The sequence below is a fragment of the Molothrus aeneus genome, chromosome 27 (assembly GCF_037042795.1).
Source record: "Molothrus aeneus isolate 106 chromosome 27, BPBGC_Maene_1.0, whole genome shotgun sequence".
In the NCBI taxonomy this organism is placed as follows: Eukaryota; Metazoa; Chordata; class Aves; order Passeriformes; family Icteridae; genus Molothrus; species Molothrus aeneus.
The window spans coordinates 646593-664964 of NC_089672.1; the positions used below are offsets into that span (position 1 = coordinate 646593).

General features: G+C 59.3%; 3 protein-coding genes across 8 annotated transcripts; 2 read left to right on the plus strand and 1 right to left on the minus strand.

Annotated features, from left to right (window-relative positions):
• The first annotated feature begins 1944 nt into the window (after positions 1-1944).
• Positions 1945-14178, plus strand: KANK3 (KN motif and ankyrin repeat domains 3). 6 transcript variants are annotated; one of them, XM_066566185.1, is made up of 11 exons: positions 2861-2965; positions 7385-7459; positions 7736-9472; positions 9987-10086; positions 10227-10424; positions 10905-10992; positions 11321-11540; positions 11842-11984; positions 12234-12434; positions 12508-12606; positions 12783-14178. In XM_066566185.1, exons 2-11 carry the CDS (start codon positions 7423-7425, stop codon positions 12837-12839), a joined length of 2880 nt encoding a protein of 959 aa, XP_066422282.1. In that variant the 5' UTR covers positions 2861-2965; positions 7385-7422; the 3' UTR covers positions 12840-14178. The 6 variants fall into 6 exon arrangements, with proteins under 6 accessions (XP_066422281.1, XP_066422282.1, XP_066422283.1 ...); XM_066566186.1 differs by having other exon boundaries at positions 12786-14178; XM_066566187.1 differs by having other exon boundaries at positions 12508-12600.
• A 1262-nt stretch (positions 14179-15440) lies between these two features.
• Positions 15441-16284, minus strand: RPS28 (ribosomal protein S28). Its single transcript, XM_066566190.1, has 3 exons — positions 16200-16284; positions 16075-16122; positions 15441-16000 (listed from the first exon to the last, which is right to left on the minus strand). The coding sequence occupies exons 1-3, from the start codon at positions 16236-16238 to the stop codon at positions 15878-15880; spliced, it is 210 nt and encodes a 69-aa protein (XP_066422287.1). The 5' UTR covers positions 16239-16284; the 3' UTR covers positions 15441-15877.
• A 50-nt stretch (positions 16285-16334) lies between these two features.
• Positions 16335-17880, plus strand: NDUFA7 (NADH:ubiquinone oxidoreductase subunit A7). Its single transcript, XM_066566189.1, has 4 exons — positions 16335-16421; positions 16546-16595; positions 16689-16838; positions 17634-17880. The coding sequence occupies exons 1-4, from the start codon at positions 16371-16373 to the stop codon at positions 17728-17730; spliced, it is 348 nt and encodes a 115-aa protein (XP_066422286.1). The 5' UTR covers positions 16335-16370; the 3' UTR covers positions 17731-17880.
• The last annotated feature ends 492 nt before the right edge of the window (positions 17881-18372 follow it).

Sequence of the window (18372 nt, forward strand, 5' to 3'; positions counted from 1 at the left end):
CAGCCCTTCCCCAGGGCATTTCTCAGGGTGTCTCCACCCAGGAGCCATCTGAATGACACAGAATGACAGCAAATGCCTGCTTGTAGCCTGCCAAAAGCCTGGACAAGCTTTGTGTGTTTTCTAATGTGCCAGCACCACCCAATTCCTGTGCTGTGTGCAGAGGGACAGAGATGCAGCCTGTTCTGTCAGTTTGCAGTCACCTCCAGCTCCAGGGGCTCTGTTCCCAGCACACTGTGGAGAAGCACCAGCTGTGCTGGTGTGAGTCACAACACATGCACACAGGTGCACACACATTTCCTACTGCTCTGATGGGAAAAGAGGCACGATCGCATTCACAGTCCCAGTAGGGACTGACAGAGAGAAAAGGATTGGGATTCACAAGGAAAGTAATTTTTTGAGACCTTCTTCTGAACTAAAAAAGCTTTTCAGTAGATCTGAATCTATGAAAATTCATCAGCTCCTTGAGCTTTTTGTTCAGATGGACACTCTTAGGAGGGTCAGGGCTGATATCAATGGCCATTGTGAAGAAACAGCTGTGCCAGACCCAAAAATGATGCCATGAAAGTCAGCAGAGCCCAGACAGCTGAATGACAACACTCTACCACCAGGAAACCACCAAGGGTTTTTTGGCAGAACTGCCCTAGTCCTCCCCACCCCTCCATGCAGGGTTATGGGAGAGATGCTGAAAGCAAGAGCTTGGTCCCATATTGTGGAAGCCCCTGGTCCTTACCTGTAGCCTTTCCCAGAGTGAGCATCTGTGCTTCTTTCACCCACACAGACACCAGTCCTAACACCCACACCCTCACAGCTACACTTTGGTTAACCCAGACCTTGGCAAAGGTGTGGCTGCAGCCTCTGCCATTTGCCTCCAAGCCTGGGTTCAGCCACACATGCTGGGCAGAACCAGCCTGGGCCAGCTGGTGCCACAGCTCAGGCAGGTCCTGGCTCGGCATCCCTGGTGTGGGGTGAAGCCACCACCCTGGTGGCCAGCTGAGGCTGCAGAAATACTTTGCTCCAAGTGATCTGCTCTTGGATGCAGATGGGATTTACATGGGGTGTGAACATCAACCAGCCTAGGTGAGTTCTCTGACCATGGCCTCATATTTGAGTCCCATGTAGTTTCTGCAGAAAACAATGAATATTAGAAACAAGGGCTGTCCCTTGGGTTTGATTCTTCTCAGTGACCAGAACTTAAAGCCAGAGGAGTCTGATCCCTGCAGGGAACAATGCCATCCCTCTTGTTCAAAGGCTGCTGGTGAGTCTCAGCCTGGAAATATCTCTGAGCTCACACAGTTTTGTGTTCCAGCACCACATTCAGGCAGCCCCAGGGCTGTATTTCTTTGGTGATGCTGGGTTGTTTTTAGTCTCCTCACTCTTCCACAGCTCAGCCCTCGTGCTGGGGTGGCAGCAGTCACGTGGGGGTCTGGCACCCACAGAGCTGCAGTGACATCACTTTCCCAAGCTCATGTTTCCTCAACTCCTCCTTTGCTGTTTTTTTTCCCTTTGCAGGGAGGAAACTAGAATTGCTGCCTGGAGGTGGGTGACATTTTTGTCGGATGTCCAAGAGCAGAAGTGAGGGACCTGGATGTGGGCCCATCATGGAACTCTGAGCCGGGATGCAGGGCATGACCTCCACAGTCCAGCTGGGCACTGCTGGGACCTGGCTCATCGCCCCAGACTTCACCTTTCCTGACCTGGACAGAGAAGGTAAAGCCACACTGTGCAGGGCACCAAAGTGATTTCTTCTCCAAGCAGTCAGTGAATCGGCAAGAGCCGTGCTATTCCAGACCTGCTTTGGAGACCAACTGAGGGCGTGAAATCACCAAGTTCATTACCACAGGATGCTGGGGAGGCCAAGTATGCAAATGAATTGGAGAGGGACGAGGTCTGTCAGTGGAGGTAGATTCATTAGAGCTATTAAGGTACTTCCGTCCGGATGCAAACCCTTTCCCAGGAAGTCCCCAAACTGCCTGCCAGCAGCTGGGAGGGACGTCGGGAAGCACATCTTGTTTCTCCTGCTCTTCCCGTGAGTAGTGTTACAGAAGTGCCAGATATGGAAAAATACCCGTGAAGTTCAGAGCTGAAAAGGAAGGAAAAAGAAGCAAAAATCTTTGCTGAGGGTTTCAGCGCTGAAAAGGTCCGCAGCAGTTAGTGAGGGCAAGCTCCAAGGTGGGGAATGGCCGGGGTCCTTACAGGATGGGAGAGAGCCCAGAGCTCGCAGCTCAGCGAGCAGCACGGGAAGCAGGCGGGGAAGAAAGCTGGCAAGAAAAGGAGACAGACAGCCGCTGCTGGGACAGGGAGGGCTGCCAGGAACCCAGCGGGGCCAGGCCCGGGGAGCCCAGCCAGGCCCAGAGGCACATTGCTCCCGGCCGCGGGTGGGACGAGGGCAAGACGTGCGAGGGTGGCTGTGCTGGGGGAGCACGGTGGTGCAGGAGCTGGACCCCAGCCACCCGCCAGCAGCGGGGTTGAGCTCAGGGCAGAGGGTACCCCAGCATCGGGGCGAAGTGAGCAGGAGATCCCCCTTTCTGCAGGGTGACCATCCCCGACGGGGACAGGTTAGGGAGAATCCCGTCCGCAGGGTGACTGCAGTAGGAGCACCCCATCCCCAGAGTAATCAGGACAGGGGGCCTGGGGGTGACAAGGGCAGGGGACACCCCTCCCCCCAGGTGACAGGAACGGGGCACATCGCACCCCAGGCGGCCCCGGGGACAGCGATGTCCCCTCCCCAGGCGGAGAGGGAGCTGGCGGGGATGCCGGGGGCGAGCGGCCGGGGGCGGTTCCCGTCCCGTCGGGCCCGGGGCCGGTCCCCGCCCGCCCCCGCCCCGCCCCGGCCGCTCCCGCTCCCGCTCCCGCCCGCCCTCGGCCCGGGGCTGCGGCGGGCAGCGCTGCCGGGCGCCGCGGAGCAGCCCGAGAGTCCCGGGCCCGGGGCTGTGTCCAGGCTGCAGCCCAGGAGCCCGGCGGCACGGTGAGGGACAGCGGGGACCGGGCGGGACGGGACCGGCCGGGCGGGCCCGGCGGCGGCGGGGCGCGGGCTCGTCCCGGTGGCGGCCCCCGCAGGGCCCCGCAGCCGCCGCCGCCCGTGGCCCCGGACGGGCCGCGCTGGAGCCCTGCAGACGCGGCGGGAGCGCGGCGGGATGGGGCGGCCCCGGCATCCGCCGCCCCGGGGGCTCCGCCCCAGCGGCCCCGGCGGCGGGAGCGGGAGGGGAGCGGGCCGGGGCCGGGGCCCGGCTGGAACTGCTCCCCTCCGGTGGCGGCGGCGGGGAGACCCCGGGGCTGGGCACGGGCTGTCGCCCCGACGTGCGGGTGCCTGGAATGTGCTGCTGGCGCCCCGGGGCGCTGGGGATCCCCCAGGGGTGCCGGGAACCCCTCAGGTTGGGGATGCTGGTGGGAACTGCGGGGCTGGGAGCTCTGGGGACACCCTGGGGTCCTGGGGACCTCTTCAGGCTGGGTGTGCTGTGGGTTCCCCGGTGGTGGGACATGGCACCCCGGGCTGCTGCGGGCCCCTCTGGGGTGCTGAAGGGCACAGGAGTGCTCGGGGTGCTCCTGGAGCACATGGAGATCCCACCCCTGGGTTGTGCACGGAGCTCTGGGTGTACCCCGGCTGTACCTGGGCTTCCCGCGTGTAAATTTAGTTTAATCTCTGAGCCCCTCCTCACAGCAGGACAAGCCCAGGCCATCGCTGCTGATGCAGCCCCGAGGGAATCGGGAGGTGTTGGTGGAAGGTGCTGCTGGGCAGCAAGGAAAGGGGTTGATGTTCTCTAGTGAAGCTGTAGGGAGCCTATAGTGCTGTCGGTGTGAGGGGGCTGGTAGAGCTGATCCCACGTGGGTAAGTTTGTGTGTGGACTCTACACCTGTTGTGTGTGAGCTCAGGGAGGTCCCTGAGGGGCTGGAGTGGGTGCAGAGCCTGGGCAGCCCCTTTGGCCTCCCAGCCAACCGGGCCATCGATGACGACAACTCCAGAAATAACAGTCCAACCCTGAAATTAGGCTGTTGAGATGATCATTTCCGTTTCTCTCCCTGTGTCAGCATTGTGCACCCACCCACCTGGATCCAGCTCCTCCAGGAGCAGCTCCAGTACAGACAGCTGGCCACAGTTGCCTGGGCAGAAAGGCACAGGCTCTGCCATACAGCCCCTGTAGCAGGGGACAGGGACACGAAGGTGGCCTGAGCCCTGGATACCTACTGCTGCACCCAGCCAAAGTGCTGGCAGGTAACACTGCAGGTGACAAGCACAGGTGGCAGCTGACTGTGTGAGGAGCCTGAATCCTGGCAGGCTGCTGGCAGTGGAAGAAGCCATGTGCTTGCTCGGTGGTTTCCCCTTAACTTTGGAACAGCCTCAGTTCCAAACTTCAGGGCTTATCGCCTGCTCAGCTACGAGGGAAGCATGCCTGGCTGAGATAAATCAAGTTGTGCTGGCCAGGGCTGCTCTGGACTCTGTTCTTCTCACATTCCTCATGACCTCAGTATTTTGGCTCAGGAGGAGAGCCAGGGAGAGCCCTCTCTGTGTCCAGGCCTGGCCCCGTCAGTGGAGCAGCTTGGGCTGTGCTGCAGCAGGTGGTTGAACCGGGCTGAGGGCTGCTACAGCTGTGGCCCTGGGGAGGAAAAAGGGCACAAAGGTCTCAAGCTTTAGGATCAGCTCTCCCAGACCTCTCCTCTGCCAGTCCAAGGGCTTGGGAACCCCAAGGGGAAATTGCCCCATGAGGCCAGGGTCACACAGTGCTGCCTGCAGCTGGGGCTGGGGCACGAGGCCTGGGTGGTACCTGGGCTGTGCCAAGGTGCCCAGTCTCCCTCATCCCTGATATGACTTCTGATTGTAACTGAGCAGAGCAGCTCCAGTTTTGGCCCCATTTTTCCCATTGGTACAACAGCATGGTTGGCCGTGGTACAACAGCATGAGGGGGAAATACAGGTGTGAGCCCAGGGCAAAACATAGCCCTGCCTCTATGGGGGTTGTTGGGTGCCTGCGCATCCTCCTCCTCTCCCCCTCACTGCCAAGCCTCCCTACCAGTCCTTTGCTTGTACCATCCTGCTTTTCTGTTGAAACACCAGCGCTAGAAACAACATTAATTGCTTCCAAAGAGAGCTGGGATCATGTAAGGGCTCCCCACAGTGTGTCCATGTCCCCATGCCCTTCAGCAACCTGCACCAGTGCCCAAGGGAGCAGCTGAAGGTGCTGAAAATCAGCCTTTGGCACCAAAGTGGCTGGTATAATTGGCCCCAGCAAGACTTCAGCCCGGGTGGAGAGTGGCTGCCTGTGTGGTGCCATGGGTGTGGCAGCCAGGTCCAACTGGTGCTGACAGTGGCTGGGCCACAGGTGTGGGGGCTCAACCTGCTGCACACTGGGACCATCTGCCCCCACTTGTCCAGTCCAGCCCCACACATCTTCCCCAGCCCAGGGACAGTTTGCACAGCCCAAGGAACCTGGGGGTTTTTTGCTCCTTGCAGGAGGGTTTGAACGTCAATGGAGTTCCTGGGGCCACTTGGACATGGTTGGTAGCTGGCAGGTCCCATCACCATTTTTGGAGCTGGGTGAAGACAGAAACTCGTGCCCTGGTCCAGCCCATCCTATCAGACCAAAAGAAATGGGGTCTGGAAGCAGTGGGAGGATGTCCCCCACAGCTGGGATGCACTGCAGACATTGGCTGAAGGGGCCATAGGAGGTGGCAGGTGACAAGCAGACTGTCCCCAGCTCAGTGGAGGGGACACCAGTGCAGTGCTGGTGCAAAGGGCCCCTTTGCAGCTGGAGTGGTGTGGGAGGTCTCCAGGCCTTGGCAGAGGAGGCTTTTCCTGTCCCCAGGCAGGACAATACCCAGGCTGGGCGGCGGAAGGGAGCTGCCGGCCACTTCCCCCCGAGGAAACGCTCCCGCTGGCTCTGGCTCCTGTTGCTCTCTCTTCCTCTTTGATTTACAACGTGCGTGGAGCCCAGTGGGAAGTTTGTCCTGGCCCCAGCACTGTTTAATTACCTGCAGCAAGGGCCATGCAGAGGAGGAAACCAAACTCTTCCCAGGGTGGGAGGGATTAGAGGAGGTGGGGGATGTGTGGGCCCTCTTGGGCATGAAGCCAGCAGCTTGGGAATGGTGGATGCCGGCATGGAGTGGGATGTTACCAGGGAGGTGGAATGGGTGCCTGCTCGAAGGTGGGATGATTCCAAGGGAGGTAGAATTTGGGATGTGCATCAGCTGTGGGTGGGTTGGCAGAGGAGTGGGAGAGCCCCAGAATCTGTCCTAGTGGGAAGTGTTTTATCTCTGCCCAGTTGAACTCAGTGCCCAGCCCGAGCCTGGCCTGGTGCTGCCTCAGCTGCTCCACGGGGCCAGGGGGGCTGAGGGCTGGGGCATGGCTGCAGCACTGGCGTGAGGGGCAGACGAGGGTGTTTCTGTGCAGCCAAGGCCACATCCTGCGCCATTCCCTGGGCAGCTCTGAGCCTCAGCTTCCCTGAGGGCTGTGCCCAAGCCACCCTTCCTCTGTGGCATTTCTCCTCCCCTGCTTTCTTCTGAAAATAGCCCAGTGCCAAATGCTTTGCCCACCAACAGCTGCTCAGCCCCATGGGCACCTGTGCCCCATGGGCACAGCCATCAGAACTCTGGTGCCATGCACAGCAGCAGTGGGTGCTCCCAAGGTGCTATCGTCCCATCCTGCTCCTGCCAGGAGCACTTCACACCTGGGCCTCAGCATCCAGATGCTGCCAGATGTTGCAGCAGGTCCTAGCTCAGTGCTCACAGCTGGTTGCACCCCCAGCCATAAGCTCACTTCTGGACCACAGCCGTATCCTCTTGGCCCTCCTCCAGTGTGTCCGTGCCTGGCTCCTGGGAAAACCAGACTCCCATTTTATTCCCCTCTGCCTTATCCCATATTATGGACAGGGGAAAGCAGTCAGGTCCCTCCTGGGGGTCATTGGCCCCTCAGGAGACTCCTGAGGCCTTGTGGGGCACCCTGGGTGGCAGGAATGGGCATCACACCCAGCAGTGACAGGTGCTGGCTGCTCCCTGCCATCACGTGCCTTTGCCAAAGCATCGTTTCCCTTTATCCAAAGCAAACTTCGCACTGAGTATTGCACCTATACAGGTTCAGCCTCTTTTCTTTCCTGGCGTGCTCCCACTGTATGGCCAAGCTCCAACTCGTGACCCTCAGAACTGGCAGCATGGCCATCCCAGCTGAGCTGTGGAGCATTCCTTAAATGTACAAACAATCCTGGCACCACAGGCAGCACCGCACTCGCCCAGCCACCAGCTCCAGCGTCACCCCTGGGCTGGGGGAGGCCAGGGGACTTGGCAGATGGCAGGGGGCAGCCACAGGATTCTCCCAGGTGGGGGTCAGGGCTGTGTGGCTGCCTGGGGCTCACCAGCCCTGTGGTTACAGGGTTTGGCTGGACATGGTCTCGTTGCAGGTTGATGGTCTTCTGGTCAGCAGCATTCCGGGAAGAAGATGGCTCAGCCGGCACCCCTGAACCAGAACCTCCCAGGTAAAGAGACCAGGGTTGTCACCAGGTAATGACAGTGGAAGGGGTGCAAGGGGGGTGGCAGGGGTGAGCTGTTCCATCCCATCCCAGTGGAGTTCCTCACTCCAGCACCAACCCTGACGTGGACTGTGTGCCCTGTGATACCCTATGGCACTGAGGGTGCTGGAGACAGACACATTGCACATCATGGAGGAGATGGGTCTGGAGGCTGTAAATTCCAGTATAACCCAGTTAGAAAAGCCATCCTGTCTCCACTAACCGTCCCTTCTCCTCTTGCAGATCTTGGGGGCCCGTTCTTGTATCGGGACCAGGACGATGGAGAGAAGAGTTCATATTCTGTGGAAACCCCTTATGGCTTCCTGCTGGACCTTGATTTCCTGAAATATGTTGATGATATTGAAAGTGGCCAAACACTCAAGAAAGTGCCACTGCCTCGCAGGGTGAAAGGGTCCCGTGCACCGCCCAGCACGCTGCGCAGCCCCAGCAGCCACACCAGCGCCTGGACCTCCACCGAGTCCCTCACCTCCACGGCCAGCGAGGAGGGCAGGACTGCACTGCTGCTGTCCCCGCACGGGCGAGCACCCCTGGAGCCTGCGAGCAAGCCAACCTCCCACCCCATCTCACCACCGCCAGTGCGGCTGCTCCCACCTCCCACCCGCAAGTGCCTCGTGCCAAACCCACGGGTGGAGAAAACCTTGCTGGAGACAAGCAGGAGGCTGGAGCAGGAGCAGGGCCGTTTGCAGGATATTGGTGGTCCCTCCCACGTTGGCCTGCCGAGTGCCCTGGGCCAGCCACCCCACTGGGTGCCAGTGGGCGCCGAGGGCCAGGCGGGTTGGGGCCGGGTGAGCCCTGGCAGCTCAGGGCGCAGCACTCCTGCTGCAGGGCTCGGCACGGCCCCGCTGCAGCACGTGCGGGAGCAGATGGCTGCAGCCCTGCGGCAGCTCCGGGACCTGGAGGAGCAGGTGAAAACCATCCCACTCCTGCAGATGCAGATCTGCGAGTTGAAGAGGGAGAAGGCAAAGTTGCTGGAGAAGCTGTCGGCAGAGCCTGGCGAGGCATTGTATCACCCCTCTGGCTCTGAGGCAGGGGCAGGGGGTGAGGAGGGGCCCCATACAGGGCCAGAGAGTGAAGCAGAGCCAGTGAAGGGGCGAACGAGCAAAATTGCAGAGCTGAGGAAGCTGACAGAGAAGCTGGCTGTGCCGGAGCGGAACGTCAGGGCTTGGCCAGGCAAGAGCCCCAGGGTGGCTGAGAGGCCGTGCCGCTCTGTGGCAGTGGGTGAGGATCGGGCCATGACAGATGCCGTCTTCTACTACCGGTCGCAGCAGGAGAGTGGGGACGTGCCAGACAGCGGCACACAGGGACGCAGGGATGTGGCTGTCTGGGTGATAGAGTCCTCGCTGGGGCTGGCCACTGAGGCAGAGCGGGAGCTGGAGCTGCTGCAGCAGACGGTAGGGCACCAGAAGGAGGTAATCACCCTGATGGAGGGGCACCTGCAGGAGGCCACGCGGGAGCTGGAGGAGCTGCGGCTGGAGGTGTGTGCCCGCCGGCCCCGCGGGCAGGTGGACAAGGAGGTGATGGCCGTGCCGCAGGTGGCCGAGGCGCTGGTGGAGGCTGTGGTAGTGACACAGAGCCGGGCAGCTGGTGACCCCCCAAAGACAGCGGAGGCAGGTGTGGAGTGCTGCCCCCCAACCTCCTGTGTTGCCGTGGGCTGCCGCCCTGACGGGCAGGACGTGGCAGTCGGACCCGATTCAGCTGCCAGCTGCGATGACAAGGGCAGCCAGACAGATGTGGGCAGCGTTGTCCTGGCAGGAGAGGAGAAGGAGCCTGGTGCAGGTGAGGTGATGGAGCCTGGCCTGGGTGATGGCCTGAGCAGCCCCTCGGTGCCGGGTGCAGGAGCAACGGCAGGGATGTGCCCAGAGAGCAAAGGCCCTGGGCCAGCTGTGCTGGAGACAACAGACAGCAACTGGGACCCAGCCCCAGCACAGGACAGTGGAGCTGCCCCAAGCCCTGCAGCCGGTGAGTGTCACCAGGGATGATGCCAGGGTCTGGGTTGGAATGTTCCTGCAGGAAGGGAGAGGATGGCCTTGTTGGGGACAATGCCTGCAGGGCCAATGCTACCCATGCTCCAGCAGTCCCTTCCATGCCCGCATGGAGGTCTGGTGGGTTTGGGATGCTTGGCTAGCTCCAGGAGAGACTGTTGACATGAGCATGTAGTGACAGGACAAGGGGGAGTGGTATCAAAATGGCAGTCGGTTTAGATCAGATATTAGGAAAAATTCCTTACTATGAAGTGGTGATGCCCTGGCACAGGTTACTTAGAGAAGTTGTGGATGTCCCATCCCTGGAAATGTTTAAGGCCAGGTTGGATGGAGCTCTGAGCAACCTAGTCTAATGGAAGGTGTCCCTGACCATGGCAGTGGAGTTGAAATGAGATGATCTTTAAGGTCCCCTCTAACCCAGACCATTCCATGATTCTAAAATTCTATGATTCTTGCTCACTGGCTCCTGGCATCCATCTGTTTCCCTGTAGGAGCCCTGAAGTCCATCATGAAGAAGCGGGATGGTCCTCCCCGGAGCGAGGCAGAGGGCAGCAAGAAGAGCCTGCAGTTTGTGGGAGTGCTGAACGGGGAGTACGTGTTCAGGGGCTCCTGCCACCCCCATGAGCCCATCCTGGTCCCCTGCATCCCTGTCCTGGGCTAGGGCCAGTGGCAGGGCCTGAAGGGGGCCAGACTGGTGCTGTGTTGCCACTGAGCATCCTCCCTCTGTGCAGGTATGAGAGCACGTCCAGTGAGGAGGATGAAGAAGGCAACAGCTCCTCTGAGAAGGCTTCGGCTGACAGCTCCAACAGTTCAGAGCAGGGAGACACCGAAACCTCAGAAGAGGAGGCTGGAGAAGGCACGTGTGAGCCCAGACTGGAGTGCAAGGGGACTGATGTGACCCTGCTGGAGCCCCCTGAGGTGAAGGAAAAGTAAGTGCCAGTGGAGAAGGCTCCCTGCTCCCTGGTCAGCTGGGAGCCATGGCACTGGCCCTGCCAGGTCGAGCCATCTGCCCCAATTTCAGTGCTGCCACTGGGAAAAACCCATTCAGCTGCAGAGACCATCAGGAACAATCCTTCCAGTTTCTTGGGTCTGCTAAGGAAAGGATGAGAGGCCCCAGATGCTTCTTTGCTGCAGAAAATAATTTGGAGGACAAAATAACCAACAGCCTTCAATAGCATTTTTCAACAAAAGGAAAAAATGTGGCCCAAGAATGGGCGAATTGTGCCTGAGCACATCCATATAAGGCTCTGTTCTATGGCAGTTTGGAGAGGCTGAAGCAGCCAGGGTGCAGCCACCGGGCTGGAGGTTGCACTCTGGGGACCTTGTGGGGAGTTACAGGCACTGTGGAGCTCACAGGTTTGGTGGGGTGATGCAGCCCCACACCAGGGACATCCTCATGCTCTCCACAGGTTCGAGCTTAGCCCCAGGATGAGGGAGGCCTGCCTCATTGTCAAGACCCACCTGGGCCATCCAGGTGCTGCCAAGAGCAAAGAGGTGGTGAGTGGAGCGCTGGGGTGGGATGGCTTGCCCAGCCCCTGCCAACATCCCCCAGAGCTGGCCCTACTCAGAGAGGGGCCAGCAAAGCCTGGCTCAGCACCTTCACCCAAAATACAGCCATTTGCTCCAGGTTTTGTCCAGAAACCCCAAAACCCATGTGGACTCAGCTCAGGCTATGCCCAGCATGGGTTTGGGCAGTTCAGGGTCCTGCCTTCACCCACCCCCTCTGGAGCAGGGATTCTGCTCCCTGCCACCTGGGCTGGCAGCAGGGGGTGGGTGCCAGGGTGCGAGGGCATGCAGAGGCTTAGGGGGAGCTCTCTGCCCACAGCTCGCCAGCAGCAGCCTGGTCCTTCAGGAGTGGTTCCGTCTGTCCAGCCAAAAGTCGTCCATCCCTGACACGGTTGCCAACCACCTCCTGGCCTTTGCCGAGGTCTCACCGGCTCTCCTGGCCCACGTGGTGAACCTGGCAGACGGGAATGGCAACACAGCCCTGCACTACAGTGTCTCCCACTCCAACTTCCACATCGTGTGGCTGCTGCTGGATACGGGTCAGTGCCCCCCAGCCCCAGAAACATGTCCTGGCCCTGTCAGCACAGGGGAAAGGCATTGGCAGCAGAGGGCGAGGAGAGCTACCCTGGGCTGTGTCTGCTCATAGCTGTGGGGGTCAGAAGTCACCCCAGCCTGTTTGGGAGCCCAGATTTCATGGGGGAGATCCATCAGCAGTTCTGTGCCTGTGGGAAGGTTCACAGCACCCTGGGCAGGACTGTGGGGGGGAGCCAGGCATATGGCTTGGTCCATGTCTCCCACCAGCCCTGCAGCATCCTGAGCCCCCTCTGCCCACTCCTACAGGTATCTGTAACGTGGACCACCAGAACAAAGCTGGGTACACCGCCCTGATGCTGGCAGCACTGGCAGCTGTTGAGCAGGAGGAGGACATGAATGTGGTCAGGAAGCTTTTCAGCATGGGCAATGTCAACGCCAAGGCCAGCCAGGTTGGTGCAGTCTGAGGGCCACCACATCTTGATCCTCCCACCCCCAGGCAGATGCCAGAGCCATGCTCACCTCTTCTGAGGGCAGGACAATGGCTCCAAAACCTGGAGGTGTCAGTGCATGGGGAGGGCATCACCTTAGGAGCTCCTCCTGCCTGGCAGCAGGGCTGTCCCAGCAGTGGTCCTGTGGTGTGGGGACAAGTGGGTAGCACAGAGGGGTGGGGGTGGCCTGGCAGTGTCCCTTCCTTGCAGGCTGGCCAGACGGCGCTGATGCTGGCTGTCAGCCACGGCCGGCAGGAGATGGTGGAAGCCCTGCTGGCCTGCGGGGCCGATGTGAACCTGCAGGACGAGGAGGGCTCCACGGCGCTGATGTGTGCCTGCGAGCACGGCCGCCTGGAGACCGTGAAGCTGCTGCTGGCTCAGCCCACCTGCGACGTCTCCATCGTGGACAGTGTAAGGTTCTGCCACTGGGCCTGGGCAGCCCCTGTGCCCAAAGCCCTTTCTGCATGCTCTCCTTACTTTCTAGGATGGTAACAATGCTGTTGCCATCGCGCTGGAGGCTGGTCACAGTGACATCGCTGCGCTCCTCCACACCCACCTCAACAGCACAAAGGCACAGGTACCCGTGAGTACCACACTGCTCCCCACGGGAGGGGAGAGGGCCGAGACACAGACAGGTGTCTCCAAGAAGAGGCTGCAGGAGCAAGAGCAGAGCGGTTCAGGTGCCACGTGCTCAGAACAGCCCTGCTGGCCCTGACCAGGAGTCACGGGAGGGGTCTCAGGCGACTGCTCTCTTTGCAGCAGGGGACTTCACCAACAGCCACAAAGAGCCCTGGGAGTCCGAAGAAACCAAATTAGAGTGACCTTGGGATCCAGCCAGGGGCCACCATCAGCACTGGGCTGTGATTCACATCTCCCCACCTGCCACCTCTCTGTGCCAAACCACTCTCTGCAGCTTTAGTCCTGTCACAAGCACCATCCCTGGGCCTCCCTCACTGTCTCCTCCACTGGATGCAGCCCACACGTGGCCACCTCACCACCAAGGGACTGGAGCCAAGTGACCTCGGGGCAGGACATGCAGGGAGCAGAAGCCACCCCATCCCCTCTGCTCCCTGCCACAACCACTGGAGCTGTGCCACCTCTGAGCCCTCAGCAAGGAGGAACAGCTGAGAACCAACCCAGCAGAAACAGCACCTAGTTTGTGCTCTGGCAGCTCTGAGAAGGCAGCAGTGCCAGTGACATGGAGCCAGGAGGGCAAGCGACAGGTCCTGGCCCCAGCAGGGACACTGTGCTCTGCAGGCACATCCTGTACAGCAATGGGAGAGGGAATGCTGCCTTGGACAGGGGCTGGGAGTATTTCCAGACTCAAATACTTACCCTTCTTTTCTGGCATTTCCTTTCCTGGCTGAAATCTGATTTTTTTCCTCTTTTCAAGCACGTGCATACAAAGCAAAAAAATTATATTGCTTGGCCAAGGGATGAAGTTCAACATGAAATCACTTGGGATTTGATTTGCTCAATGGGAGCAAAACCTGAGCAGTTAGGGTTGCAGCCAAGTGACAAAAGGGGCTGAGGATGCATTTGGGGACTAAATCTGCCTATCTTGTAACCCACAAGTGGAGCAGGTCCTTCTCCAAAGGAAGACAGACCAATTACCACCTAAACATTTCCCTAATTAGCCAGTCCCACAGACTGTGCAGACAGCCAGAGCCTACAGCAAAGTCCCTCTCTGCCCACTTTCCATCCCAAAAGGAAGAGCAGCTGAAGACAACACCAGGAAAAACACATGGGCCAGAAGAGCTCAGAGCACACACGTGGAGGCTGCAAAGGAGAACATGTATGTCAGAGAACGTGCCTGTGCAAGTGTGTGAGCACCATGAGGGGTGGGAACAGTGTAAGGACAAGGACCAGAAGAAGGGTTTTGCATGGCAATGCCACTCTGCTCTGAGCTCTTCACAAAGGTAGAGTGTTGTGGCCCCATCCCTGCTCTTTGGCCCAGCCTCCCCACTTCTGCCCCTGCCTGACTTGCTCTGAGCTGGGGAGCCCCACAGCCCTCCCCAGAAACTTGCTCTCAGCTTTGCACTGGAGTTCATATACAGCGCTTGCTGCCACTCCCTAATACACTACTCTGTTTACCGGTATTTTAATACTGATGTTTATTTTTAAGATATAAATAAAATTTAAAGTTATTTTGAAATATTACAGTGACATCTGCAGTCTCCTGCATTCTTGTCTGGCTCACAACAAACCCTGCAAGAGCTGCAGCAGAGGCACAGCCCCTGACCTGAGCAGGTGACCCCACGTTTCAAGTCATTCACTGCAACTTTATGCACTGGCTACATCCCTGTCTGGTTTTCTTCCTGCTGGAGTGTCCCAGCAGCTGCAGCAGTGTCTTTGCCCATTTCTTTCTGCAGCCCTGCACCACCCCTGGTTCTCTGTGGTGCTGATATTACACTGCATCCTTAAAGGGCATTCACCAGACCAAGTGTGAAGATGCAAATTGTCTCCCACCTCAGGTGGGCAGGGACCAGGCTGACCCCACAGGGATATTCCAAAACTCTCAAAGCCACTCTGTCCCAGTGACCCAGCACTGAGGGCTGGCAGGGGCCAGAGCCAACACTCTTGGGTCACTGGTGAAGCTGAAGTGGGGGAATGAACAGCAGCCACAAAACTGAACTCTGAGAGGACTTCAGGCACCCCCCCCAGTTCCGAGCTCTGGTGCATCACACAAGCCAGGGAGCAGAGCCTTGTGCTAATTCTCTGAAACTGAAACCCTCAAAGAATCACAAACTACATCAAGCAACAGCACAAACACAAGGGCTTTCTCCATGGCACAAGCTCTTCACCTCATGTTGCCCATGAGCTGCCCAGGGCACAACTAAAACTGGCAGCAGAGACAAATCCCACAAACACTCTAACATCAGCCCTATAAAAATCCCCAGTGCCTGCTCCAGTTCAACATGATGCACATCTGTCCCAGCAGTGCTCTGCTCAGCTTTAGGACACCCAAATCCTCAGTCACACCTGCCACTGAACTGCCTCAGTTAAGCTCAGGACTCTGTAGACAAAACTCCCATCAGAGACCAAACATGAGAGGCTGCAGCTCTGACTGCCCAAACACACCACAAACCTGGACCACTCTATAAGCAGATAAAAAATGCCAAGCCTTAAAAACCTGCCCTTGAACCAGCAGTTTTATGGCTCATTCTAAACTTTTCAGCCCTACTTTTGATTTATGTAATATCCTAAAACAACACATCTTGCTAACTGACTTTGTAGTGGAAGGGAAAGCCAAAGAAAGGGAGATGCAGTAGTCAACAGGGGTGACAAGCACTTGCTGTGGATGACTGCCAGGAAGGACAACAAGTAGGTGTTATTTATGGCAGCATTCACTGAGCAGTTTACTGAGAACAGACAGACAGAAGCAGCAGGCTGTTGCTTTGAAAGCTGGTACCAAGCTTGACTTTTAACTTGCGATTTAATTCCACTGAGGTCCAGTAAGCTTCTAATGCCACTTCAGCATCACATACAGAAAATTGTTTAAAAGGAAAGTCAGGATTAAGACTACTGTAATAAAAACAGAATTATTTTTGTTGTGACAGGTCAATAAAGGTGCAATAGCAGTGATATTACAATGCAGACACTATATGTAACCCCAGTAACAAGCAGGGCATGTTGCTACTGAACCCGAGGAAAGCAGCAGGTGCTCAGGTGTGAGACAAACCAGAGTTGTCGGGTGGCGCTTGATGAGTGAAACCCGGGCAAGGGGCTACTGGAAAAACCCTTTATTGCAGTGACTCGGTCGCCACGCTCCTCCCCACGCGCGCCCACGGCCGAACGAGCTGCGCCAGGCTCCATCCCCGACGAACGATCGGCAGCAGGGGGGCGGCTCCAGCTCAGCGCAGCCGCCGGGCTTCGCGCTCCGACTCCAGCAGGGTGAGAACGTCGCCCTCGCGCACCGGCCCCTTCACGTTGCGGATGATGGAGCGGCTCGTGTCGTCCATGAACTCCACACGCACCTGCGGGGCGGGCCCGCGTCAGCCTGGCCAGGCCCGGCCCGCGGCACCGCGCGCGCCCGGCCCCGCCCGCTCACCTGAGTGCACTGCCCCTGAGAGCCGGTCCGGCCCAGCACCTTGGTGACCTGCGGGGACAGAGCGGAGAGTCAGCGCGGTGTTGCGGCCCGGCGCGGCTGCCGCGGCCCCCCGGCCCCGTACCCACCCTGGCCAGCTTGATGGGCTGCACGCGGCTCGTATCCATGGCGGCTCCGGGGCGCGGAAAGGGGCGGCTAACCCCCGCGTCCCCTTATATAGCCCCGAGTCTCGCGAGACCCAGCGTTCCGCGCGCGCGCTCCCGGCGCCCCCCGCGCCCCTGCCCTTCACCGCGGCCAAGATGGCGACGGCGACTCGTCTGATCCAGCGGCTCCGCAACTTCCTGGCGGGGGTAAGAACAGCCCCAGGCTCGGGGCTCCTCTGCCCCGCGGGACGCTGCGCTGCGCCTCCGGCTCCGCGGAGCCTCCGGCGCAGGGCGGCAGCTCTGCCTGAGCTGCTCTGGCCTTGCCTTGCAGCGGGATCTCCAGGCGAAGCTGCAGCTGCGCTATGAGGAGATCGCTAAGAGGTGCCGGGGCCGGGCCGGGCCGGGCGGCGGGCGGGGCGCTGGGCCGCCCCCACCCCGGGTCCACCGCTGACGCTCGGGTCGTTCTCTGCCTAGGACCCAGCCGCCGCCGCGGCTCCCGGTGGGCCCCAGCCACAAGCTCGCCGATAACTATTACTGCAGCCGCGATGGGCGCCGGGAGTCGCTGCCGCCCGTGGTGGTGGCGACGGCGCAGAGAACCCTGCCCGCGGGGGCACAGGCCCGCAGGTAGGTCTGATGCGGGCGGAGCAGGGTCAGCCTTGGTCCTGATTTGTACCAGGAACACAGAACGCGCCCAGCGGCAGTGGGAAGTTATCCAGATTGGCAGAAGACTGTGGAACAGATTGTTTGAGTTTATATTTTCTTGCAAATAAGTGAGGCGGGAGGGAGTTCACTCTCCTTTGGCAGTACCCCACCTGCATCATCTGTGTCCAGCTCTGGGGCCTCCAAGAACAGACCCGTTGCAACGAGTCCAGAGGAAGCCACAAAGATCCTCTGAGGGCTGGAGCTTCTCTGCTCTGGAGCCAGCCTGACACAGCTGGGGGTGCTCACCTGGACAAGAGAAGGCTCCAGGGACACCTCCGAGCCCCTGGCAGGGCCTGAAGGGGCTCCAGGAGAGCTGCAGAGGGACTGGGGACAAGGCCTGCAGGGACAGGAGCCAGGCAATGGCTCCCAGTGCCAGAGGGCAGGGCTGGATGGGATCTTGGCAATCAGGAATTGTTCCCTGGCAGGGTGGGCAGGCCCTGGCACAGGGTGCCCAGAGCAGCTGGGGCTGCCCCATCCCTGGAAGTGTTCAAGGTTGGATGGAACTTGAAGCCACACGGGATGGTGGAAGGTGTCCCTGCCCAGGGCAGGGGCTAGAACAAGATGTGCTTTAAAGTCCCACTCAATCCAAACCATTCTAGGACTCTGATTAACAAACACCTCCAGCACTACTTTGCAGCTTGAACTTCTGATGAAATGCAAGTGTGATTTCCAGAGTGTTGCTAAAGCCTCTTCTCTCTCTTCCTTTCTCTACCACAGTTCAGATGCTGCAGTGACAACAACAGGGAAGAAACCAGTGACACCAGGACCACCACTGAGGAAGTGGGAAATTTCCAGGGACGAGCCCTACTTGTGAGCAGGGAGTGAGCTGAGGCTGCATGATGGGCACAGGTGGTTCCAGAGCAGCTCTGATGGGGAGGCTGTGCTGGATGTGGCTCTAAGCTGCTGGAGGGTGCTGATGTCTGATTAATAAATGTATATAAAGCTGTGATTATTACCCCCCCTATTCTGTGTATTTTATTTGATTTATTCAAGTTACTGCCTTTTAATACCAGTGTATTTGGTTGGAATAGTGACATGGGACAGGAGCGTTTGTAAGCTGTAGTCAGTCAATGAAGAGCAGAGCTGAGTAAAGCACAGCCTCGCTCACAGGGCTCCCTCTGGGTCCAGGTTCTGCGAGAAAAGTTCAGCGCCGTGGGGCAGCGGCCCCCACCGCCAGTGCCGCTGTCCTGCCGTGACTGCCCCCTGCTCTGTCCGGCAGAGCGCTGTCCGGCCCTCCGCGGGGACAGCGGGTCACTGCCGGCCCCGGTGCTGAGGGACTTCCAGGGAGCTGCGGGAGGGCCCAGCTGTTGCTCGAGCTGGGAAGGGGCTGGGCTGGCACGGGCGCAGTGCAGACCGGTGCCGAGGGGCCGGTGCCGGTGCTGCGGCAACGCCGCTCGGCATGGTCGGGCCCCGCCCCCGTCACGTGACCCCGCCCCGAAGGGCACCCGAGGTGGGA